General features: G+C 44.1%; 1 protein-coding gene across 1 annotated transcript; it reads left to right on the top strand.

Annotated features, from left to right (window-relative positions):
* rab28 (RAB28, member RAS oncogene family) lies at nt 1–25,775 on the top strand. The gene is made up of 7 exons (XM_080008630.1): nt 1–203; nt 4,882–4,978; nt 8,023–8,111; nt 10,136–10,265; nt 20,902–21,005; nt 21,169–21,246; nt 23,647–25,775. The coding sequence occupies exons 1-7, from the start codon at nt 129–131 to the stop codon at nt 23,737–23,739; spliced, it is 666 nt and encodes a 221-aa protein (XP_079864756.1). The 5' UTR covers nt 1–128; the 3' UTR covers nt 23,740–25,775.
* The last annotated feature ends 2,089 nt before the right edge of the window (nt 25,776–27,864 follow it).

The following is a 27,864-nucleotide window of genomic DNA, read 5'->3' as shown; positions in this document are numbered from 1 at the left end:
CGTCCGGCTGCAGCGTTACTTTAATCCGCCTGATTAACTAGATCTCCCCAAATATCCGTATCCCCGACAAGCGAGCCCGTTCTGCTCTACAAACACATCTTATTAGAACCTATTTATTTTTTGGCGAGATGTCGGACTCGGAGGAGGATAGCCAAGACAAACAGCTCAAATTTGTGGTCATCGGGGACGGTGCGTCTGGCAAGGTGAGGATTTCAAACGCAAACACAACAGGCGTCGCCGCAGAGCTTGTGTTTCCATGGCGACGCTGCCCTAAATCTGCTTCTTTTCACCTTTTACACCAAAATGATGCTTTGGACCCGTTCACCGCCCTGCAGCGCCTATTCCGTCACCATGGCGACCGATGCTAGTTGTTGTTAGCTAGGCTAGTGCTAGTTGTCGAAACACCCGCAGATGTTTATTAGTCACCCGGACGTAATGTGACGAGGGCAGGTTGGAACGCACTATAACTCTGCAAATACTCTATAATATTCGAATAAATCTAGTGTTGTGTTGTTGCATTTGCGATTTTGAGGCAGGTTTTCAGATGCCCTAGTGTAGACCGACACAGAAACACAGGGTTACAGCAACTCACGTCACAACAATAGGAGATAATAATTAGGCAATACCAATACAAAAAAAAGGGCAATATGCAATAAAACTAAACATGTACTTAATAATAATTAAAAAAAAAGCCAATATATAATGAATAAAACAACTAACAATAACCATTAAAACCCTGTATCAACAAACAAAATGGTTCTAACAGTATAAAATGCGGTATTGCAGAAGCTGAGCGCTACAGCCCGGGCTGGCTTAGGTCGCCCAGAGGAGGGGTTGTAGTGTTGTGGTTTTAATGCAGCAGGCAGAAAACACCTCAATACAAAGACCTTAATAACCACAACTACTGTGTTTTCCCACATCTCCATTTGCCTTTGTAAACGTCTTATGAAAGCGCCAATAGTGAGCCCCAGAATCAGTCCTCAAGTTGGTGCTATCAAGATATTTTGATATTCGATTGTGTCAATACTGCTCTGCGCTACTTAATAGGTGTGTTTTAATAGGTATGTTGTGTATTGCGGGAAATTTCCACCAGTGTATTTATACAAGTCCTGTAGATATTTGATAGGCTTGCATTCCCATCGCATGTCAAGGAGTCAAGTGGCTGTCATTCCAGTGAGTGGTTGAACTGGCCAAGAATTATAATTGATTTTGGAGGATAACTGGCCACACTGTTAGAGAGGCGTTTATAATCTACAGTAAATTCTTTAACATCAATTATCTTGTCACCACATTGCTCATGTCATCATTGTGTTGCTGTGATGCCACTGTGATTGCGATTTGGGAAATGGGCTAACCTGCTAGTGTCTCCCACTGCAGAATAAAATGGTTTACATGTTTGTGTGTTTTTTTGCTGGATTTTAGTCATAATGTGACTTGCTTTTTTATATTTAATGTTTTGATATTATTATTAAACAACCAGTGCAGAAATGCACTGAGTTCCTAACAGTAATTCAATGCAGAAGCTGTAGTTTCCTCTCAGAAATGGGGTGGAAAGTGCACCTGGGAATGTTTTGAATGCTAGAAATGCCTGTGTGGACGTCTCATTTTAAATGTAGCACTAATCCATTCCTTAAACCTGTTTAACATACCTGGCCATTGGCATTGCATACACTATTAAGGGACAGTATTGTTTGTATTGTATTATGTATTATTTACTACCTACTTACTGCCTGCATTTGGCGGCCCGTGGCCAAAAGATTGTTCTGCCTCCCAAGCCTCTTTAATACCAAATATGATTTTTTTTTGTTTTGATTTTATTTAGGCCTATTTCTTTAATCATGATTTTGTTTTACCGAAATATTTTTTTTTATGTCTAATCTGCTTCAACAATCAAAATAAATGAAATATTCACAACATTGTACCCCTCCTATTTTGATTTGTCTATGTATGGGTGGTACAATCTGATATAGGATGGTGAATTATTTGTGCTGATATAGAAAACACATTTACAAGTGAAAGAATATTTGGTTGAGGTTTGGCTCCCATAGAGTTTGTTATGAAAAATTCTGGGCTCTTGTATTTTCTCAGTTGACATAAAAAAAATAGATATTGGAGATATACTCTGTTAAACGTAACTGAATATTTTAGGTTTGTAATCGGCTAAACCTATAAACTAAAATTAACAAGTCACACGGCACACTTGTTTGCAGCAAAGCAAGGGGGTTGTCATGACAATGCAGCCATGTTTCTGCTGCAGTGCATCTGTGGATGCTCGCCATAATCGGTGCAGAGGGAAGGCAGCGATTTCAAGTGCTGTTGAGCTGCACACCATCCCTTCTCCCAGCTAATCTCTTTCCTCTTGGAGAAAGAAAACGAACGTAGCAGGCATGGCGAGACCCGATGAGAAAAATGAATGTTCCCATTCTGGAAAGTTGACATTTTCTTCAGGGGGGATAGTGAACACACACAACTCAGTTCCCAGTAGATACGCTACATTAATAACTCCCCTCACGCCGCTGCCAGGTGTCAGCTCGTCACTGTCTGAATGACTTACCTGCTTGTCCGTTTTGGGCAGAAAATGGGAGCCCTGCCCCCCATTTTGAGCCGGCACCACTGACTGACATCTTGAATGCTATTCCCCCCTTATTAATGTCAATTTGTTCAGCAAATTGCAATCGGATCAGTTTTTCTTGGACTCCAACTTAGCTGGTATTTTTGCTTGTGGTCGGTTGCCCATTCAGAAATATGAGGAGATGTGTGAAGGCTTGTCCACCTGAGCGAGCTGTTTTTAAAATACGGAGGCTTGCATTAGAGCCAAATTTAAGGCATTTGGGCTTAGCATACACAGAAGTCTATTTTTCTGCAGAGGTTTTCACGTAAATTACTTTTTTGTTTGTGAACAGTTGCACTTCTTTCTCACTACAAGAGAAAGAAAGCTGGTTGCGGGTTCTCAGAAGCAGTTACTTTACCCCGCTGATGCCCCTTACAGGAGAAGACCTCATTTCATCACTATTTCAGTGACGGCAGGAAAGGGATGTCTCTGATAGTTAAGTTTTGGGGGGGGGGAGGACATTTTTGATAGCATGCTGCAAGAATCTGCTTCATCTCTTATATTTGTATTGCGTAATGTGGACACAGAAAGGTTTCTTTTTTTTCCCCCCGCTCCCTCATTTTTTTTCCCTCCCCATTTCCCGGCATTGGTATCACTGGTGACCCTGTGCTGTTCTCCAGTGGTGTGTCAGGATTACGCCAGCTTTTACATTCGCTGGTTAGTTCCAGTTGTACAGTGGAAAAAAAAGAACTACAAAGTAGGGTGAGCCAAGCTACTGGAATGCCAAGACAAATGGCCGAGCAGGCCAACGCGAGCATGTGGAATACATTTCTGCTGTCCGAGCTGGTTATTCCTGTGTTGTCAGTGATTGTTTGGGCTACTTAAATGGACGATTTTCTCCTTGTTGCGTCAGTCACCTCCAGTAATTTTTCAATCACTCTTGAGCTTCAGACACACACGGCACAGCGTGGGATAAAAAGGCTTATGAAATGGTGAAGTCAAAATAGAATTAGGTGGATAAATCTAATACTGTACTTCCAAGGATGCATTCATCAACCAAGCCTCCCACCCGAAGGCTAAGCTTAATCATTTGATACGGCGGAGTGTGAATCCACGATTACTTTTGCAGGCCCGAGTTGGGAAACATTTGAAGGATGATATCCAAGGTGGTGGCCTTGAGAAAACCTTGATACTTGATTAAAGAACATTAGGACAAGACTTTATTTCACTGTCTCCCCTGGAGTCTGGTGAGGAAAATATCATTTAATACAAACCCAGAACAATGGAATAGAAGCCTCTTTTATTTTATTGCAAACACTGTCTCCCTTGACCTGAAACTCCTTAACATGGAAGGTGGATTGGTCTACGGTTTTGAGTGAACGCTCTGTGGATTCAAAGTTAGAAGTCATATTACAGTATTTTGGAATGTGAGCGACTGTTGAGTAGCACATTAAATGCAATCACTGCCACATGAAGGCGAAGGGAGTCCCACTGTTTCACTTCTCAGCTGTTTATATAAGCACGCTGTGCTAAAGATAGCCAGTAGACACCCAGCACTTCATTTTTTTTTTTTTTCATATTGTCATCCATCAAAACGAATTAAAGTAGACGCGTCAAGTCTGTGCAGTGAATTCCCATGGATTTCAGGAGGGCCCCTAAAATGCCGGCACCCCCGCACCCCACTCCCCTGCGCGCCTCTCTCCCCCAACACGGTGACAAGGAGTGATGGAGTTTTATAATTCGGCAATTATTGGGTCTGGTCTGGAGACATGACATAGCTATACACCTGTTTTAGTAATTTGCATTTATTTTCACTTTTCACTGTCCGAACCAGGAAGGAAGGCAGTTACTTTCAGAAAAGCTGCCAGCCAATCCTCAACTTTTTTTTTTTAGTATGCTTGCCTTGTGTTAAATAAATGTTTTTAATGAAATGTGTCTTACACATCACATTGAAGAATATGAGTTGTATAGGCGTAATTAATTGCATTGTTGCATTTTTGACATTAGACTGTAAAAGAAAAAAAAGCCATAGAAAAGAGGTCAGTTTCCACCAATTATTTGGGCAATAAGTAGGTCACGAATATTACTCTGCACCAGAAAAAACTGACAAAGAAGTTTTGGAGGCGCTGGTTGTATGACAAGCAAATATGGATGTGTGGCTTCTGAGTTTTTGTCCATTTAAATTTTAGTCTGTGTGTCTGTGTTTTCACATCCAAGGTTGTTTGTCTAATACAGTATTCTTCACAAGTGATTTTTAGTATTTCTGATGTCGGGCGCGTGGTGCTGGATCTCACCCTCTCTCCGTCTTTCTCTTTCCGTCTCTGTTTCAGACGTCACTCGCCACCAGGTTTGCACAGGAGGCCTTTGGGAAGCAGTACAAACAAACCATCGGCCTGGATTTCTTTCTTAAGAGAATAACTCTTCCAGGTGAGACTCCTTCACAAGCCTTTCGGGAATTTCCGTTGTCCTGCGATCCGCCACGGACACGAGCACAAAGACGCAACAGCAAACCGTAGACTAACTCCAGAGAGGTGATAGCGACAAATACCGAGTCTTGTTTTGCCTCAGATTAAGGGTCATCAATAATTTTAATACAGCACAATCATTTTCTTTCCTTATTATGTGTTTATTTTTTTGCGGTGCTATTTTAATACACTTTCTAAACTAGATATTCCAGCTAGGATATTTAGGCCAGCGATTCAGGTGAGTTTGAGGCTTTGAATGTGCCTTTTTTTCAGTAGCTCCACATTGTAGAGTCTGCCACTTCTCAGGCTTATTCACTCTGAAAGCTCTTCTCTCCAGAGCAAACACCACCCTTTTTTTTCACTCTCCACCAGGCCAATGGACAGCTTATGTCTAGAAGGGCAAGTCTCACTCGTAATTCTGCGGGCACAGTACAGAGTAAATACATTTAGTATTTTATATTCATATCAGTGATCCCCACGTTGAACTGATCTTTGTCCTGCACCACATAAAACATTCATGTCCTTATTTGTTTATGTTTGACTCACAGATATAAAGCCACGCTCTGTATTCCACCTTAGATGTGTAAAATAAATGTTTATTGACTAATGCTATATTTAGCTAATACCACTCGGTTTCCACTTCCTACCATAAGAAATGGGGATTTTCAGCCTTTTAAATGGCATTTCTAAAACTCTGCCAAGGCTTAAGCTCCAAAAATCTCCAAAGTGCCTCCATTCTTTTATTACTAATAAAACACCATTAGGCAAGGGCAAATTAAGTGCTAAAAGTAAAAGTTATGCTGATTTGTGAGTTGGCTGAGGCTGTCTATTTTGACTTTGTTTCTGTTTCAGCCTATGGACCTTAGGAGGACTAAACCGCCAAAAATGTTGTGGTGGAGTCTAAATGAAAACGGCCCACCATAAGCACATGCTGCAAGACTTTTTCATAATAACCTTTGCAAATTCTGTTAAGGCCAGAGCCGGTGCTTTTCACACAGCTTTTCTGCTTATCTTTGACGTTTTGAATGGTAACCTTTTTGGTTTACAACGAGCCTGTCCCCGAAATTCTCCGTGCAACAGTAACATTGGTTCAACACCGAGGTTGTTAAACGGACCATTTTCTGGGGAATTGGGTGTTGATGAGCTGATGAAGAAGAGGGGTCTCTCTGCGAGCTGGGTGGTCCGGGGTTTCGTTAGGACGCTGCACCGGCCTTATATTGGAGAGGTTGTGTGTGTGTGTGTGTGTGTGTGTGTGTGTGTGTGTGTGTGTCTGTCTCCCGGTCTCTGCGGGGCTGTAAGGGTCTCCCCGCGATGGTGGGGGGTGGAGCAGCCTATAGGCAGCGCTGGCCTCCCTCGCCATGAAGGCCGGGCTTGTCAAACTTAATGTACATTTTCCAAGGAGGGGAGAGGTGAGGCCGGGCTGCTTGGCACACAACGGCCTCCTCTATGCGGGCTATTTTTTCTATAACAATACCTCTTCCAGGCGTCGCCGCTGAACCGCTGCTGCTGGGGTCGGCCGGTGGTGAAGATGAACAGGACACATTCTGAATCTGCTCCACCTGACACTGGTGTTTAGTGTTTTTTGTTTTGTTTTATCAATCACTTTTTGGACCGTATATATATATATATATATATATATATATATATATATATATATATATATATATATATATATATATATTCTTTTCCCCGTTATTTTTATTTAGGTTGTTGGCCGCACAAGCGCAGTATCTGCACTACTTTGACCATACAAGCAGGGCGCTGCACGCGAAGGGAGCTCCTGCAGCGTCAGCGTGAATCTCTCAAACATAAATAAAGTGAATGTCATAGCGTGAAGGGCGGCATGGGATGGGCTCTTCCCAAACACTGAGGGCCCGGTGCTATTTATTGCGCTTCTCAATGCGGCTGTATGTCGACGCTGTGTAGTCTGGATGTAGCCACTGTAACCCTCCACGCTTCCTTCCCTCCCTCCGCCTCGAAAAGAGACTCGCGAAGGCCGTTGTGCCGTCCATCCGTGTCCACAGTCTACGCGCTGCTCCACATCGCCGCTCGAGCCTCTCATCACGCCTGTCCTTCCACTCCTCCTCCTCCTCCTCCTCGTCTTCTTCATCTTGTTTTCTTTTCTCCACCCCTCTTTCATTTTCCAGAGGAAGAAAATATTTATTTTGTTTTTTTTTGTACCATCTCTTTTTCTCTCTCTCTTTACCCCTCTTGCCCTTTCCACAGAAATTGGGACAAGCGTCTTCTTTTCCTCTTATTTTCTGCTTAATTATTGCTATTTTCCTTAACAGCACGTAATTCTCCTCACTTCCCTCGACTTGGCAGAAAACAGCTCAATTCAAACAGCTCTTCCTAGACTAATAAGAGCTCTTTTTTTTTTTCTTTTCTTCTGACAGAGTATTGAGAATGTTTAAATTAGAGGGTGAGCGTACCTATTCGTTCCCCTCACTCTCCCGGCTGGATATTCTTGGATGTGTGGCACGGGTGACCTGCCAGGCGGGAGTGGTTAGCATGAAAGATTAATCACTGATTTATTGTTTCCAATATAACAACGACGTATTGTAGAAATCCCTCACCCAAAAGGTGGGCTGAGGTTAGAATGCTGACTCTCGAACCCCCCCCACCACACACACACACACACACACACACACACACACACACACACACACACACACACACACACACACACACACACACACACACACACACACACACACACACACACACACACACACACACACACACACACACACACACACACACACACACACACACACCAGAAGGATGAATTGCTTTTCTAAAATAAATGTTAAACACATTTGAAACTGAAACTGACTCACATTGCACCATTATCAAGTCGCCACGTTGATTCACACTGCCCAGGAATACACGGAAAATAATCATCAAAAGAGGATAAAACGGCGGACGCTTTTTGGGAGAAGATGGAAAATACATTGAACATGAATCTGTTTAATGAGAGACATTTCTTTTTCTTTTCCTCTTTAGGTAACCTGAACGTGACTCTTCAGGTCTGGGACATAGGAGGCCAAACGTTAGGAGGAAAGATGCTGGATAAATATGTTTATGGAGCTCATGTACGTACCACACACACAGGCACATGCAAACAAACTTTTTTTTTTTTTTTTTTTAATATACCTTTAGCCGAACTGATAGCAGCGCACACATCTTTATCCTCTGCTTGAAGATGCTCTTTTCCCTCCAGTGAGGACATAAGCAAATTGTAAATTTGTCTGTACAAAGCGTTATCTGCATTTTGAGGTAAAATATTAAACTGAGACGGTCAAAGCTCATCACCCTTTCTAGAGCGTCTGAGACCTGGAATATTTCAAAGCGCCTCAGGAAGGATCCTGTATTTGCATGTAAATAACCCATCTGCTCTGGAAACATGATATAATACTAAAGAAAGCTATAAATATACACACAGGCTCATTATTTGAAATAAGGCTGAATTGGTTGTTATAATTAGGCCTATTATTCTATCGACAGCAACCTAATTTAGTGGCTGTCGCTCCCGACCCCTGAGGCCACATCACCATCACCATGGTTTGAAGTGACAGTTTGCTGTACAAGTGCAAGGGAGCGCAAACAAAACTGCATCAACAGATCTATATGACAGCTATATGCAAAATGTGCAAAGTCAGAATGTCTTGAGATGAAATCTAAATTGAAATGTAGACGGAGGAGCTCCATTTTATTCTTAATTCACATTGTTTTGTCTGAGGCATTCACCCTGATCGCATTAAGCGTGTTCCCAACGGAAAAATCAACTTTGTGTTGATGAAAACAGCAGCAACCCTGTGCGAACGCAGCACTTTGTGTGGTGTTTGTACTTGATAGCTAGGCAACATCCTTAGATGGCTCCCTGCCACCGCTAGAAGCTTTCGAAGCAACATTTATTTAGGGCGGAAGTGGGCCTGGCTGAAATAGAAGAATTTATTATCACAATAATTATCAGGGAATTCAAATAATATCAATATTTTTCACAATATCTGCGCATGAAGTCAAATCCCAGGTTGAAAGACTCAGACTAAAATATAATTCTTAGATATACTCCTATAATATTCCAAGGTTAAAATCCAGTCCGGTTGAAGACAACAGCATTATATTTCATGAAAGAACTATACAAACAACAATGTACTTTTTTGCAAAGTATGAAATTCTTGCTAGTAGTGTGCTGGTAATTTCTGTTTAATGCCCGTCAACATGTCAGCAAACGTCATTTTGAATCAGTGTGCGTGTGTGTGCGCCCGTGTGTGTTTGTACACACACACACACACAGTCATGTCTCGCGCACGCCAGGATGCGGAACATCAACGCTACATTACAACATTGGGGATTTCAGGCCGGGCCTTCGTGGAACCTTAACTGCTGTAATCAATCACGGCGCCGTAGAGTGAAGCGGCCTACCAATAGAGACCGGAGCTGTCGGCAAACGCCACGTGTCGTGACGTCGCGTGTCTACAGAAAAAAAAAAAAAAAAAAAGAAGAGCAGCCACAGCCATCGTTAAAGCTTGTGACATAGAGATAGTACCTCTTCGATTATTATTGCGAGCCGAAGACAGCTGTGCGGTGTGATAGTTTGTCTGGACCCCGGGGGCTGTTTGCTGTTGTATCTCTCCTCTCCACACAGACTCTTGTGCTGTTTGCTCTCAGGAGTCACGGTTCTGGCTGCTTCCACTTACAGTGTTTGAGAATACTTAAGGAGTAGCGGCGTGGCGTCTAACCGGTAGTCCTGTGTTGTATTAGCCTAGATTGTAGATAACCTCCACTCTGCCCAATTTTTGCATCCGGCCTCGACAAGACCGCGTGTGTGTGCGTGCGTGTGTGCGTGCGTGCGTGCGTGCGTGTGTGTGTGTGTGTGTGTGTGTGTGTGTGTGTGATTAAGTGGATTTCCCTTCCCATGTTACTGCTCCTAAGAAGAGGAGCAGTGCCACCTGCTGCTTGCTTCCATGTTCAATAGCTCCGTTTTAGTTTTGTTGCACACGTCCATGTAGGAAATGCACCCTTGTTTTCTCATGTACCAGTGTTCAAATGTCAATGAGTAGGTACTAAACCCCAGTTGGCTCCCTTAATCTGTCTTTGTTTCCCTCCGACACAGGGTGTGCTGCTTGTCTACGACATCAGCAACTACCAGAGCTTTGAAAATCTGGAGGACTGGTTCAGCATGGTCAAGAAGGCCAACGAGGAGTCAAACATTCAGCCTGTCGTCTCGCTGGTTGGAAACAAAAGTAAGGCTTTTTCCACTCACGCACGTGTACACACACACACACACACACACACACACACACACACACACACACACACACACACACACACACACACATACACACACACACACACACACTCTGTGGTTATATAGTAGGACTATATTCTTTAGCTGCATAGTTCTCTACCGTAACCAGGTTTCTTTCATAATTTACTCTTCGTAATGTAGACCAATGTATTTAATTTTGTACTTTGAGAGCATTATTATTATTTAACTTTATTTATTATTATTATTATTATTATTATTATTATTATTATTATTTATAAGAATAAGAATATGAATATTCAGTATATCGTAATGCCCACCAGAATATTTTCAAAATGATTCAATAATTTTGAATAATGTTCTGGTGGGCATTGCTATATACTGAATGTATTTGACTTGTGTGTGGAGGAGTGTGTGTTGGATGGCTGCAGACATGCTCGTTGGAGCTCAAGGTAATTGATCTGTGTGATAAGCTGATAAGGGACGGAGTGAGGTCTCAAGAGCGATGGGAACCTTGATGTTTGCGTGCTCCGGGGAGTGACTGGCGATGATTTAAAAACCCGGGGCCGACCTGCTCGGGGCCACTCCTTATCTGCGTGCCCCCACCTCCCAACTCGTCTGTCTGCTCGCCTGCCTCCTGTATAGAGTACCCACCCCCGCACCCCTCCCAGCCCAGGCCCCTGCCCCATCGCAATGGGTAAGAATGGAAGAGAAACTGGATGATAACCAGACAGCTCTCCGGACCAACCTTTTCCACCCCCCCCCACATCTCCTTTCTCCCACTAAACTCCCTCCACCCATCTCCAAAATAAAGACTAATAATGATGACTCCTTTTAAACATCTTCTTGACAGATGTGGAGTCGCGGCAGCAGCGGTGTTATTGTAAAGCGAGGCGTCGGGCTGTGTGTGTGTGTAATGACGGCTGTCCACCATCGCGCCGGTGATGGACGGTCAGCAGAGTGGTGCCTGCGCACAGGAAGCGCTCGCTAATGTGACTCAACAAGGGCCAGAGGTCGCGGCTTAATTCGCCTGTCGAGAGCGGATTCCCCTGTCTTCGCATCCGTCGCATCGCCCTAATGCCTCGGCTTTAACAGTGGGCGCCTCCGTATTTAGGCTGGCTCTGGGGTGTGTGGGTGAGTGTGTGTACTGTAATATTTAAGTGGTGTACATCCCGCTGACAGAGAACCCCCCCCCCCCCCTTCTTGACCCCCACTGCCGCCGCCCCCCCCCCCCCCACTTCAGCGGCTGTATCGCTGAGAATCGCCTGCGTGTGTTTTCTCTGCTCCTACAGGCCCCCCCAAAAAAAAGAAAAAACAGAATCCCACACAGATTGCCCCACCAGGAGCAATCAATTACTTTGTGAGACTTTATGAATCCCTGAACCCTCTCACGGGGTCCGTTTTTCAGGGGGCATGAAGAGAGAGTTAGTCTTGCTATCTGGTGGGAATTACCCGCGTAGAAATCAGTATTTTACTCTCCTTCCCTTTTCCCCCCGCCTCACTCTGGTTAATCTCTTTGTGTTCTAATGTGTCACAAGGCTGGAAACCTTGTACCTTGGTGGTACCCAATTACAGTGCACTGCACATTAAAAATGCACTACATTAGTTTTTACCGACGGTGTTGAAATTTCTTTCTTAAAATGTTCCCATGAAGTTGGACCGTGTGAGGCAACCCCGTCGGCCATGTCAGTGGCCACTGAAATAGCACTTCAGGCATAACCCAGAGCTTAGAAAAACACTCTCCGGTCCCTGCAGATTTATGTGGGTCTGAGGGCTCGTCTTTGGGGAGATTTTTGCTCTTGACCAGTCACAAATTTAAGTGTTCCCATTTCCACACTTCGATTTACGTATCTGCACCGTACGCTGTAGGTGTCCATAGCTGGCTGCACGCACCCATGCACAATGACTTTCAAGAGCAGAACTTTGATACAGTTCTCTGCTTTAAAAAATAAAAAAATGTACAACACAAAAGACACAATTACAGTTAATATAATTATTATACCAATATTGTGAGACTAGATATCACCTAGGAATTTGGATATTGTGATATGGTTAAATTCTGTCTTAAAGAAGGCTGCATTGCAGTGAAGTAATGCAATTTTCTGAACTTCATAGATTGTTCTAGTGAATCATCGCCTCTACCTGCTTGGTCATAGTATCCACACTACTAATCATTGTTCCTTGTGCGTAGATATCTTTTGAAAGCACCAATAGCCATCCCCCAAATTTCGTCAGATGATCGATATTGAGTTAAAAACTTTGGAATATACAATTTTTGGCAATGTATCCCAGCCCTATCACAAACACATGTGTGCAAGTCTACAAATTAACATAGTGTGTTCGTCCAGCCAGAGGATACCGTCCAGTTGGGATCTCCTGAAAAACCCCTTGACTTGTTACTACTTTGAACACTGTCTTCACTCTCCAGTGTGCAGCTAGTGAGCCTGGATGATTCATTAATGATTCTGGGCTTTCCTCTGCCTACACTGCTGTGGCTGCCCTCCTGTGCCATGTCGCTGGTAGGAAACAGCCGCTCCATTCTTCAGCTCGGTGGCCGGCGGAGGTTAAGTGCGCTTGTTAAGCCCTGGCGCTCTGCGCCCCTCTGCCCTTCACACACTGACCCGAGCCCTGTGCCTAATAATGGCACCACTTGTAACAATTCAGAGAGGAAACCAATGAAATATTTTATTGATGGCACACGTGTGTGTGTGTGTGTGTGTGTGTGTGTGTGTGTGTGTGTGTGTGTGTGTGTGTGTGTGTGTGTGTGTGTGTGTGTGTGTGTGTGTGTGTGTGTGTGTGTGTGTGTGTGTGTACGATTACCATGTGCATGCGCACAGATGTCAGATGGTGGGACGCTCTCGCGGAGGTCGGGATTTTCTGGGAACACACGGGTAATGGAAGAATGCTAAGCTCTTGGTCTGTCTAAACATGCTATAACTATTTATTATAATGCAGCCCAGTGTAGTCCAGCAAAATCCTCTCTTGCTGTGTACTCCTTGCTGTATTGTTTTGTTTTCTGCATGAAACTACAGTCTGTTCTAAAAAACGTTTTCAAGGTTAAAATACATTATTAACAACTAGATTATTACTTGTAATCTTATTATTATGGCTTTTACTTTAGTTTTGAGATATGTAAAAGTTGACATCACATACACTTTGGCTGTCACTACTTTTATTTATTTTTTATTACTTCTATTTTGAATATACCTTTTGAAGAAGTTGCCAAAGTCATCTTTTAATTAAAAATACATAAAATATATAAATAAAGACAAATAAAAGCGTTGCTTTCGGACAAAACATTTTTTTTATTCATGAAATCTAATTCAATGTAATTGATAATATTATTTAATATTGGAACCACAAAGTGTACACCACGGACCTATGCACTGGGCCTTTATATTGCAGTTTATGAAACCAATTTGTTTTATGCGTAGGGAATCGCAGGACCCCGGCTCGCTCCCAGCCCATCTTCCCTCTCCTCGCTCCTCCGTCTCCCTCAGGAACTCCCGATCATCCATCATGGACTCTCACAGCCCTTATTTGGGTGACTTAAATAGGTTCAGTTCTCTTAACCCCTCCTCATCACTCACGGCTCTCTGCGCGGAGGTTCCGAGGCTTTCTGCCTCTGCCGATCCGCTCCAGCCGCCATGGGAAACCTTCCCCTCCGCCGGGGGAGAGGCTCTGCGCACGAAAAAGAGTTTGCGCAGATTGCTGTCTCTCCTGTGTCTTTCTCCTGTGTTTTTTTCTCTGTATTCTGTTTTCTTTACCCTCTGCGTCTCTCTATCGCTCTCCATCTTTCAAACCCACTCGGACATTTGTTTTTTCATCCCTGTGCAAACACTGGCGCTATGACTTGCATTCAGACCTCCTCTTGCGCTCATCTCTCACATACTTGGGTTTAACACTTTTTCTGTAGCTGCCCTCGCGTACAGTCGTTTCTTTTCATTGCCTTATGACCCCTGTTGTGTCAAACAACTTGCTTGTGTTTGCTCTTGCAGGCTACAACAGATCTTACTGCATGCCGGTACCTCTCTCTCTTTCCCCACTCTTCCATCCGCCCCTGGAATGTGAAAACGCAATGTGGATGTCTTTTAAACTCCTGCTTCGCTCAAGCCGCGCTCTCGCCACCAAGATTGCTGGTTTTGAGTTGTTTGTCCCTTTTGTCAAGCTCCAGGGTGGAGTTGAACCGCCCCCCCCACCCCACCTACGTCCACCCCCTGTCACCCCTCCCGTCCCTGTAAAGCTGCCACAATTTCTGTCTGTTCAGTGTAGGCCCGCACATTTCTTAATAGAGAGATGCTCAGAAGTCCAGGAGCACGGAGGAGCTCAATGCGCTTCTGTTTTTGGTTTAGCTCAAAAATGTTTTTCCTGGCTCAACCCACTCGTACTTAGGTCCTCTTACAACAAACTAAAAGGTCCTAATTGCCCCCAGGGGAAAGGTTTAGCCACAATAGACATGTGGTGGGACAAAAGCCCAGTACTCATACCCTGGCTGCCCCCACCCCTCTGGAGATAGAAGGGATGCACACGTCAGCAGTGTCTGTGTTGCGCTGTGGGGAAGGCGACCACAGGTTAAACACCGTAAAACATTATATATACAGAATATAGGCCTAGTAAGGCACGGTGCATGGTTGGGTAAGGATTTGGAATGTTTATGGTATACAAGCCAGTGTTTCCTGTTTTATTCACGTTTTATTAAAAGGAAACGGGGGCCAGAATGGATGAGTGTATCAAATTTGTTGAGAAACCGCATTGACTGTAGTGGCGGTGGTGTTTCCATCGGGCTAAAGGAGAAAGCAAGGAGGCTTTCATGGTTCTTTTTAGGAGATGAAGGAACATTTTCAGCTGTATTCTCCAAATTGTGGATGATAAGACTGTGGAAAAATAGGGTTGCCGTATCTATCTATACCTTAGGGAAATAGTTTCTCTGGTGTTCTGGGTAAGCAGACTTCAAAGGAGAATTGGTGAGGTTTGCCACTTTCATAAATGCAAGGCGCTCGAATTAAAGAAAAAAATATAAAAATAAATCTTGGGAAAAAAAAAAAATATCATCTGTGGCTCAAACCTACTTTGATATTTTCAAAATGTCTCAGTATCAAAAATCCCCTCCATCTGGTACTCCATGCAGATTAAACTAGATTTATCTGTAACCACCCCTTGACCCGGCCTTGTCCTTATACTCATCTCTCTCGACTGCCGCGCCTGTAGAAACATGGAAAGTCCTCATTCATTTTAGCCATCCATAAAGCAAATATTGTTGCACATGCAGGAGATGATCAGTCTTTGGATGCCTTCTTGTGTGGTAAGTCATGGGCCATTTGAGCTGCACAGCGCAGCTTAGCCACCTGACCTGACTACCGCCTGGAACCCTCATCACACTCAAGCTATGCTTTATTCCTTTAGTGCTCCACAACATTGATATGGAGGAATTCCTCCTGGGAAGGCCTCTCGCTGACACAGGGATGGATAAAGCACCAATTGATCTGGATCCATAGAGTTTCTTTTATAAAGATGCTCGCAAAGTCAAAACAGAGTTAAATTTGTTTGATTGGATCAGAAACCGTTTTTTATTATGGTTTAGAACTTTGCATTTCTCTCATAGGGAGACTCTGTAATATAGAATCAACTCGTCATTATGCAATACATATAATTAAGAAGTCTACCCTGAGCTCGTAGCTGCACCGCTGGCTCACAGTGGCGTGTAATACTGCTCCCTCATAAAAGTCCACTTAGTTTAACAGCGACAGGAGAGCTCAGAGGACACGGCCAGTGAAACCCCAGGCAACGTCTTGTGCGGTCAGCTCAGAACTGGGCCTTTTGTTAAATTTTCACAAGTCCTGGGAGTCCGTTAACCCCGCCGGCAGGTTCTGTGGCCCCTATGTTTAAGCACGGCAGTCACAGCCCAGCAACCCCAACCCCCACCGCCAACAGGGCTACCGCTGGACTCTCGCTGTTTTACATTCCCTCACTGGTGAGCAACACCATGCTTAATGTTGCTTAATGGGCCGCTGCAGAGTATCTGATTATATTTTAAAGGGTCTGTGTGTGTGTGTGTGTGTGTGTGCACGCGTGTGTGGTGTTCCACTGAGCACGGTCAGGTGACAAGATGAGCTGTGATCAATGAGCTGTCGACAGAACACTTCTGACCTAGTGGAAACCTGGTCCCATGACAGTCCCGGTGCGTTTTCGGCCACCGAGGCAGGGGCTCCGCAGCACAAAGAGTGCTCTGTCTCTGTCGGGACGCCCCGGAGGACGCCTGCATGGGCCCCGTGCACCTCCACAACACCACATCTATGTCCACACTCCCATGTCTTCCCTCAAAGGTAGAAAAGCAATAATAAAATAATTAAATTATTTATCTATCCCGAGCAAATGTGCTCAGATGGATCCAGACTTTTCTTACTTAAAAGTCTTTCAGATTTTCGAAACATTGCTGAAATACTATGAATCCAATTTTTTTTCATAGAATGTCATTATTTTACTAACCATTAAAAGAGTGATATAAAATGTTCAGGGTCAGGTGAGTTACTGCATCAAATTTAGATGTTCCAGTCCTCAGAAAATAAACATTGCTCACTGTAAACAATAGCTACACTGTGAAGGTCTAATAAAATGTACTGGAGGAGCCTTTCCATTCCCTGGTCTCTTCATAACTTCTGAATGGCTGCACAGTGTCTTGCACAAACGGCTCACTCTTTAATATCGGCGGTAATTCTGGTCAAAAGGTAAATTGAAGCAGGCCGTGGCCTCGTGAAGGGTAAAAGCTGTTGTTTGCAGTTCCATTGTCCTGTCCTCTGTACAGACACACACAGAGCTGTGCATCATGTCTTAATTTCAAAGAAGGAATGCCTTCCTTATTTTAAAACAACCAGCTTTTATTTGTTTGCAATCGGTGTGTTGTGTTGCTTGCTTTTAAAATAGTACAATTGTACAGAGCACGATCAAAAGTGATTAACATAACATAACATAACATAACATAACCAGCTTTTACGAGCTCTTTCCACTTCATGTAAAACAGCTGGATACTGACTGTTAAAATCTCTCAGATGAATTTAACTTGTTATTTTGTTTTATTGGCCCACTTGTGCTTAGAAAGTTCCATCAATGTCTAAGTGGTTCAAAATCACCAATTAGAATAAATAATAAAATTTTTGATTTTGTGGGGTTTTAAAAATGTCATAGCTTCATAATAAACAAATAAAATTTCCCCTGCAGTTAAGCTAAAGGATTTATTCTCACCATAATCTCTTTTGAAATGTCGGAAGTTATAAAACGTGGAATTATAGGGTATTTTTTAACAGCGAATCGAATATTCAGAATCAATTGGTGCCAGTGAAATTTAATCAATTGGGGCCAGTCAAACTAAACAATTACAATCACACAGCGGTTTTTGAGAGGTAAACCCTGGAATGCAAATTACAGTTTGATAATCCTTTGCCCCATCTGCCTTTTGATTTAGTTCTTATATGTCGTCCTGTGTTTTGTGTTTAGCAACAGAAAGGCACAGTCTGAGGCACTGGTGGAAATGATGGTTTTCTCCCCCTGGGTCTGATTAGTCCAATCCCCTGTAACTTTCACTGGCAGGATACGACCTCTACGAGACCCCGGGTTCACCTCACATGCAGGACACAGGAAACTCACACACGCCGCCTTTAAAACTCCTGTGCGCCCACCAGTGCACCGACTGCCGCTTGGATGAATGACACTGGCACCTTCTGACCTCTGCCCAGCCAGCGTGGCATTCTCTTTGTGATTAACAAACGGTTACAGGCTTCACCCAGCAGTCGACCCAATGAATCAGTGGTTCGGTGCCGTTGTCATGGTACTGTTTAAAAAACAAACAAAAACAAAAGCATTGAGGAATTACAGAAACCAGATTATGCTTTGCTTGAACCTTATCTTGAGATTCGAGATTTTGTTTTGGTTAAGATTTGATGGGCTCAAAGTGGTATGTGAATGATCTGAGTTTACAACTGAGTTTAACTTTATCAACGTTGATTATTTGTAAAATCAGTGATGTAAAATTACCACAGACCAGTTTTGTTTTTTCTCTACAACTGAGAGGCAACGTTCCACCAAGGTTCCAAGGTTTCCTCCTTGATTTTACCTCATTCATCTAACGCAGTTGAAGATAAAAACATTTTTTGAGGTGAAATCCTAATTATTACAACAGATATTAATCCATGTTGTCTTGAAATTTACCACAATGACAGGTCGACCCTTTATGTAAACACTCGTAGTGACCCAGCGAGGGAGGACCATCGCTCTTGACGAGTGATTATCCTCTCCACTATCTCAATGCACTCGGTGGCCCAAACAGTTTATTTCGTGTTTGCAGTCACTTCCTAGGGGCAGTTAGGCTGATGTAGAGTTTGACAGAAACGGAGGGAAACCAGATCATCGGAGGAAGATTGTTTCAACCTGATAAGTAGAAATGGGTACATTAGGGAGAAAAATGGAGCAAAACACTAAAACTGTGGGATTAACTGTTATATTCAGTTTACACAGACAGATGCCACATGCTGCTCTGTTGCGTGAGAGAGTGGTCTTATTTTGAATGTTAGGCCTAAAGAAAGCTAAGTAGCCTGTGGTGACCCATTTGAAAATTATAATTGCAATTTACAGTATTTTTTATGTTGGCAGCCCCTTCTCTTAAACAAATCATGAAACAGCAAATCCTTTTTTCACCTAACGGAATATATATATATATGTGTGTGTGTGTGTGTGTGTGTGTGTGTGTGTGTGTGTGTGTGTGTGTGTGTGTGTGTGTGTGTGTGTGTGTGTGTGTGTGTGTGTGTGTGTGTGTGTGTGTGTGTGTGTGTGTGTATATGTATGTATGTATGTATGTATGTATAATTTTTTTTTTTTTTTTTTTTTTAGTTAATGATAATATTTAGCCCGTATTTGGACTTAAACCTTGTGCTTTCTCTGGGGCACATAGATTTGGCTTTATTCTAAGCATGATGCTCATACACAGACAATGATCAAATTCGCCTTTGCTTACATATTTGTCTTGGGAGTGCATCGTCATCACTCGTCCAACTCATGAATTTTACCTACAGTAACCCGCCACTCTTTGCCCCTGAGGCGGTGTGTTAATGTTGGCTAATCTGACTGTGACACATGATTGATAACCCCTCCCAAGTGTGCAGGATCCAAAGGATTAGCAGTGTTTACTTATAGTAGCATGCAGGGTACCTCCGCTCTTAATGACTGGAATTAATAACCAACTGATGCCTATGAGACAGCTCTGTTTATGTACAGGCAGAAACGCGACAGTCCGCTCTGGACACTGTGTAGATGTAAAAGAGTGTTTATAAGTCAGTTACGTTGATGGTCAAAAAATAATTTCCTCATGTAAGATGTCTCACCATTTCTTGTTTTATATTTCTTGATTGGTGTCTCACATCTTTGGGTCATATAATTTAGATTAGATTAGATTTATTAATACCTGTTAATATAGACATTGATAATGCTGCAGTAGGGCAGTATAACATATTTCTGAGCCCCATCTCTCTAAACCTCTATTTTTTTTTTCCTTCTGCAACCTCCCTCCGCGCACACACACACACACACACACACACACACACACACACACACACACACACACACACACACACACACACACACACACACACACACACACACACACACACACACACACCAAGGGGCATGAGAACTGGGTAGAGCCGTGACTGCTTGAATGAATGCTCACACAAAGAGCAGAACTAGGAGGTGGGGGGAGAAACCCAACACCGTACAGTAGCCGACCTCCTCAAGCTCCCATGGACACCTATGCACTAGATACCGGGCGTGGCTGTGGTGTCTCACAAAGACACAAATAAAAGAGGGAAGCTATTGCTTTCAGCAGTCAGACCCCTGGGTGACCTTCCCAAGCGACCCCAGCCTGACCCGTTTCCTAAGGAAGGAGAGCTGCAAAGTGCCTGGTATCTGCGCAGGAGTCGAGTGCGTCGGGGACGCGGTCACAATGGGTAGAAAGGAAGGCGGAGTCATTGTGCGCTCGCAGTAAATCAGCGGAGCGGTGATGGGGCCATTTCTTGGGCTCCTGCGTTCACCTTCAAGGCCTGCGTCAATATGCCATCACACTCATATGTCAGGTAGCTTTCTGTGGCTTCGCTCTCCCACTGAGTGTAGCCTGGAGTCTTTGGTCATTCATGTATTGTGGATCAACTGTCTCACCGCAGCAGGGCCGGTTTGTCTGCTGCAGGTCAAGGAGAGGTAAAGTTCATGGCTGTAGGGTGCAACTGTACTACGCTGAGGCTTGTGCTGTGGAATGCATCAAAAGGTTTAATACCAGCAGAGAATGAGGCCTTCGGCCAGTGAGTTCATCCCCTCAAATCACAAACTTCAGGAGAGGACGTCCTTTGGGGGTGGGATAAAACTTGCTCTGTCGACACAACTGTGTATTTTGAAAACCAGCCCAGCAATGGTTTGAGGACATGTAGGATTGATTTCATGTCCTCCATAGTATAAATTGAGTGATTTATACCAAAGGCCAACTCCCAGCTATGTGACTGTGCCCCTATCAGTGTGCTGAGCTCTGTCCTGCCTGTGCTTGCGTTCTGATGTGCGTTGCTGTGTTTTGTTGACAGTCGACCTTGAACATTTGAGGACGGTGAAGGCTGACAAACACCAGCGCTTCTGCCAAGAGAACAACCTCCTCAGTCAGTTTGTTTCGGCCAAGACGGGGGACTCTGTGAGTACTGCCTGTCACAATAAGCCACCGTACAGGTGGTGGAACGAAAAGACCAAAAATACAACCGTGTGGAGTAAAAATGACTTCAATAACAATCTGATCATTTTGCTTTGACTTCCCACCGTCCAACTCCCTCCCCCCTCCCTTCTTATCGTCCCCTCAGGTTTTCCTTTGTTTCCAGAGAGTGGCTGCTGAGATTCTGGGTGTGAAGCTCAACAAGGCTGAGATTGAGCAGTCCCAGGTGAGCCAACGTATCTAGCAATCTGTCTCTTCTCAGAACGTGCTTCAATTCTGGATTCCGTCTAGCCATAACAAAACTTATCAGTCTTCTCAAACCTTGGGGGGAAATCATCACCGAGTGTCAGTTTAACACTGGTTCATTAGTTGTTGTTGCTGGTGATTTTGTTTTCTAACTTTACCAGTGGCGTGGAGGGGGTAATGATAATAATGCTTGTGGAATCCATCATCAATTGAGGCCAGTAGTTTCCTGCAGCGCTAGCCATAAAAGAATATGTAACATACCCAGTGACGCTAAAGGGGAGTCAAAGGGAGTGTGTTCTTGAGGTCAGTGGAGGTCACCACACTCAGTAAAGAGCCTTTCGTTCAGTAAACACCAGCTTGTTATGTCTGACTCCTGTGATGGTCTACCTGCCACTGACACTGCCCATCTGTAAATAGAGCCACGTTGACCACGTTAGTGCGTGAAGCCAGGGGTCAAAGGTAGGCAGTTTTAAGGGTGAGGAGGTTAGGATTTGCCCACTGATTTATTGGGTTTATCTCCCGCCGACATAGGCTGAAATGAGGTCTCCGCTTGCCCTGCCAGGCCATGTTGTCCCATGGTGGCAGCTGTGGGATTTACACAGTCACCTCCCACGGAAGCATTAATCCTGGCTCTGATATGAGCGGCTGGAGCCACCCTGGCTGGGCACCGGCTGATGAGCCCAAGTCTAGGGCAGAGGTCAGGACCCCCAGGGAAAGGAGAGCGCTTTATAGGAAAGGACTGGACACAATCTCAAGCCCCTCCCTCTCCTATCCAGTCACAGATCCCAATGCTGTCAACAAAACTGAGAACCACCGCTGGTTGGTGAAGGCGGCAATCTCCTTTCCTCTTCATCACCTCCCTTGATAGCTGGCTCAATAAAGCCAAGTGCTTAAATCCAGGCTAATCAGGCTGGATTGGCAGACCCCAAGTGCCAGTCTGAGGAAAGGTCAAAACAAGTTCAGAGGGACAGACAAAAAAAACCTAAAAAACATCAATACCTGCGATTGTTTTTTATCCAATGCAATTCAAATATGACACAGATAGTTGACATTTGTCATTTCACTGCATATATGTTTGGAAGTATGTATATGTATGTGACGAATAAACCTCTTGAATCTTGAATGGCAGATATTAGGAATTATTATTTTTTCTTCATTGCATAAACCATTACACCATGACACATATCTGTCTTTTACAGGAGATTGTCCGCTCACCCACTCTTTTTCCCCAACTGAAGCCTTAGTATGAGTGACAACCTGTCATAGTTTTCTGAATATAAAGATAAGGAGGGGGTCATGGCTCTGCGTCTAGATGTGCACCAGTGAAAGCCTCATTATCAATTGTCAGGTTTAGAGGGCTTAAACATGGGGGTCGTGACCTCTGACAAGATCATATCTGCCTGGAAGCCTTCTCCATCATGGTTCTCTGTCTGGTAGATCAGATAGTGGGGCCGCTGATCACTCACTGGCTCTGACACCAGGCTTCGGCAGCTCATTAATCAGGCAGCCCAACCAAGCCCTGTTTTTCCACCGAGGTTGTCTCTTCTACACTAAACATCCCGCTCTACAGACCCAGGGCTTCATGGGGGCGGGGGGAAGGGTTGGTTCACTGATCCAAAATGGCCGTGTTTTATTCAATTTTCATTCCGATTCTCACATTTGTTTTTTTCCATCCCTTTTGTTCTATGACCCTGTCCTCCATTCTTGTCCTTCACCCATCTATCCATCTTTCTTATCCTTTTACAAACACCTTCTCCTCCATGTCTCCAATGGTGTCATATGTTGACCGATGCGCAGAGGATTGTGAAGGCAGAGCTGGTGGACTACCCCCAGGATGAAGGTCCCATTAGACAAGAGAGCACTCAGCAAAGCAAAATTTGTTCTGTTCAATAGTTGGAAGTACGTTTGAAAACAGTCAGTCTCCTGCCCTTAAGTGTAGTAGCCATGGTAGATCCCAATAGTAACTGTGGTAGTTGTAATGTGGCTTAGAGTTGACTGAAGTAGAGTTTTTTGTCATGTTAATACAGCCTCATATGGTGGGTGCCTGAATCATGGTTTATGAGTTATGTTCAACCCTGTTAGTAAATGCTTCCTGTTTGAGTGTGGTCTATGTGGATCCAACCTGGTCCTATTGTGAGGGTACCAGATGTGCCACCAGTATCTTCAGCGCCACGTCTAGGAATTTGGCCAACTGGTAAAATCTTGCCCATGAGTCTCCCAACCAGGCAGTATTATGCATGGCTTGTTTTGAACTAAATTGTTGGGGAACTTGGTTCTCAACAGTAAAAAACAAACCCCCTTATAGATTAGTCCATTTGTTCTCAATGTGTACTGCCCGACTTCCTCTAATTTGCTCTTGTTGTTTTGTGTGTGATTCCAGCGTGTGGTGAAGGCAGATATTGTGAACTACACTCAGGACACGGTGGCCAGGGCGGTCAACCCCCCGCGCAGCTCCATGTGTGCGGTGCAGTGATTCCATCTTCCAGCCCACTAAACATTATACTTAACACCCCTGAAGACCATTTATAACACACGCACACACACACACACGCACACACACTCACACACACTCACACACACACACACACACACACACATACACACACACACACACACACACACACACACACACACACACACACACACACACACACACACACACACACACACACACACACACACACACACACACACACACACACACACGCACGCACACGCAAGCACACACAGTCACTTTCTGTTGAGATGATACAAGGCTAGTCAGTATTCTCTTTTGGGAGGACCAAATTCAGCTTTTTGTGTGACATGTATTTGTATTTATGCTGCTTTAGAAACGAGGACTGAGAAAATGCTCCACTGCAGATCTGTAGGTTGGAAATTTAGCAGCTATTATTTCTTCAGTGGTGTGAAATAAAAGCCTTAAGTAAGAATATATTTTAACCTTGCATCTCGGCCAACAACATTAAAAGTGGAAATGAGTTCAATGTTTGACCACCTCCCTCCCTCTTTTGTATCTTTAAGAGACCGTTTGATTGTATGTGGCCGTGAAGAAGCTGGTTTCTCTTGCAGGAAGTCCTTCCCTGTTATTTCAACATATTTGATAAATGTATGTTTGCTCCATTGTAATTTTCTCTTCACTGCAAATACTCCAATGTATTGATAAAGGTGTGATAGACAGGTGTAACTGACACCACGCACGTCACTATTTCTGTATGTGTTAAATGGTCGGGCTGTCGCGATCATGACATTTTAGTTTGTGATTAATTGTTATAGTAATGATCGTAGTTAACAATTGATTTTTTTTTTTTTTCACATCATGCCACTGTCATAGAGTAATCGCCGAGTAGTGTAAAAATCCATCTCTACTCATTGCAGAATGGTCCGAGTCGAAATAATTTGCTGCACCCCGGCGATGGATGGAAACGCACCAAATTCTCATTCCATTTTATTGCGACGTTTCAAACACTGGGTTAAAACTCCCTCAACATTTGGATGGAAACAAATTATGGTGCAATCGAATAACTACGATCAGACGATTATGTAATAACTGACGTAAGTAAGTGGTATTCTGGGCAGGACATAAGACCACAGGCTTTGTTGTAGCACTAGTGAGTTATCATGTAGTGGCCTTTACATCTATGGTGCTTCTGAGTGGGAAGAAGAGAAAGTTCTAGATGGTCGATGGCTGAAAGTAATTTGTTTTTCCATTTGCCAATTAGCGGCTTGCATTAGCAGTGTTGGATGTTAGCTGTTATTCACGAGAGAAATCATTTCATTTGTTTCACTTTAATTGCAAAGTCATTGCATTTTTTTGTTTTACAACTTAAGTTTATGCCCAACGTTCCAGAAAATGTAATCCCTCAAGTAATGTTTTATGTCCATATTGTTTCAGAATGTGTCTTGCGTTGTATCTGCATTTAAAACCTAAAATGTGATTGTGTTCTGCTGGTTGAGAGCTCTATGTCAGGGAACAATGCAGACGACGTGTAAAACTAAAATTCTGGACAGATACCACTTTAAGGGAAACTTGAGTGTCAAATTGAGCAGCTATAATGTACAACCATTTATTAGAAGGCTTTGTTGTAGCTTATTCAACTGTCCGTTATAGAACAGAAGTTTGCATTGAGTGACTACGACTTATTTTTACAGTATATTTATTAAATGGATAATCATAGATAGACATTTAAGTGCTCTATCATATATTAAACCAAATTTGTCAACAGTATATATATTTTTGAAGGAATGCTAAAATTAGTATGTTGTCCAAGAAAACGAAATGATTAACGGTGAATTGACCCGGTTGTCCGCCTTACGTGTAAACGTTGTGTTTCTGCAGCACATTGTAGTCAGTGTTGTTTAGTGGAGGATCTTTAAGCTCTTTTAATGAGACGTCAGAGCTGGGAAGCCTCAGAGTTCATCTTCTATTACAACATTTCAAATGTAAAGTTCAAAAAAGGCTTTTCGGTTTGCATTACTCAACACACAGATCTTTGTAAATAAAAAAAAAAAAAAAAAAGGAAGATGATCAAGTGCGGCAACTGTGGTTTTTCATTTCAACGAACGGGCTACTGCGTTAGCGGCCACCTCGTGCTCATGTATTCGGTTTGAATAGTATTGTTTTACCAAAAATATTGGATCTGTGAATGCGTGTGGACCCTCTCATTACTCACCCTTTGTTGGCTGTGGCGCTCGCCCAAGCTGGAAGTATAATGTGCTCGGGCCTGGATTTCATTGCCATTTTTCACCGCGGCCTGATAATGCGGAGCGATGGCACGGGCCCTCGAGGTTCCCGGTCGCAGGGGGGATGATGGAGCCCGGTCCATAACCTATGGGGGCATCGCAGATTAAGGATCCGCGTGTTGAAATCCAAGCATCAGAACTGAAACTTGACCACCCGCGAGATCCCCCGTCCACCCGGGCCCAGGTAAGTCCTTCGAGCTAATGAGGCACCTGGCCTTTGTTCCCTAAATCTCCATCCCAATGAGACCTAAATCCACCCTGGACAGATGATACAAATACCTTTTTTAATGGTTGTAAGCTGTATTAATTAATCACTTAAACGGCCCGGCGCATTGTGTCCCCACAAAACCGTAAGAGGGGGTTGAGTTTCCAGTCGAGCCTTTTTTTTTTCTTTTTTTTCGCCCAGTCAGCGTTACCCAAACCACGCTTGGATGGTCAGAGGGACAACGCGCGGACGGAGGCGCCGAGACAGCCGAACAACAACGACGTTGCCTTTACAGGACGAGCCGAAATGTGTTTTAACCTTCTCAGCGGAGGTGTTCAGTGTCCCCCTCCGGCCGCCGGCGGCAACAACCGCTCACAAACAACACATTCCCAAAACGGAGGGCGAGAGAGGCAACACAGCTGGTGTCATTCCAACACGCACGCATTGTTTCGCTTGAGTGGATGTCTTTGGAATTGTCTCTGCCGAATTTTTTTTGTCGAGAGCTGTCACCGGCGCTGACAGGCGAGGCTTGCCCTTGGCTTTGCCGCTGTTTAGACAGGTGTTTTTGCAAAGAAAACAACCGCAGCCCGTTTCCAGCTTAGACGCTCGCAACGCCGATGTTCCTCCAAAGGCACCAGGTAAGAACATCATCGCGGGGACAAGGCTCACGAAGGGACGAGGCTTCGGCAGATTGGCAGGCGTCTTTTGGGGGGGCGGGGGCGGGGCCGGGTTGACTCGCGTCTAAGTGAATTTGTCTACCTGCTTCCTCGGTACCTGTTACCCAGTCAATGGTTTTGTATGTTCGCCGATGCTGTGTTTGCTCACTCAGCGGTTGGGTACACACGCCCCGAGGAGGAAAAAAGCACGCAGACAAACTGCGATGTACTCATTAATTTGGAGCCGACCACAGAGACGTAGAAGAATAAAGCCCTTGTACCTCACCAAGCCCCAACCTTTTCTTCCTCCATAATTATTTACCTTCACACATACTCCGCATGCATATGTACTGTATACTCTATTTACATCTACTGCCCCTCTTTTTACTTTGTATAATTATAATTATTCCTCTGTCTGTATCCCATTGGTGGGGGTGGGGTTGGGGGTGGGGGTGGGTTGGATCTGCGATGACAGTCTCAAAACCATCGACAGTAAGAGCTCCGTGGTTGTGGGGATTTTATTTATTTTTTTCTTTTTGGTAATGGGCAGAACCGGGCCAACACCCTTCAGATTACCCACTCACCCTCTTCCGTTTTCCACCTGTGCCGAGTGCCAGACCCACAGCGTCGACTCTTGTAGGGAGAACTGAGTCAGTCCAGTGATGGGCTCCAGGCTCCAGGCCCCGGGCCCCTCTCTGGCTCCTATTCTCTTATTACAGAACACCTCGGTGCAGCCAACAGGAAGACGAGTGACAGGCGAGGGCCAAAGCAGAGACACTACTGGCATCCAGTTCATCCAGAAACCCTCTGGCAAGTTTCAAGTTCCCAAATGCGACTTCAGAGGATCGCCCTTGTTTGTTGTGAGTGAACATTTTTAGGTGTGTGTGTGTGTGTGTGTGTGTGTGTGTGTGTGTGTGTGTGTGTGTGTGTGTGTGTGTGTGTGTGTGTGTGTGTGTGTGTGTGTGTGCGTGTGTTGTACACACGGGATGTGTGTCAG

Source organism: Zeus faber (assembly GCF_960531495.2).
Source record: "Zeus faber genome assembly, chromosome: 10".
NCBI lineage: Eukaryota > Metazoa > Chordata > Actinopteri > Zeiformes > Zeidae > Zeus > Zeus faber.
The sequence above is the reverse complement of the archived record's forward strand: the minus strand, read 5'-3'. Positions and strand labels throughout refer to the sequence as shown.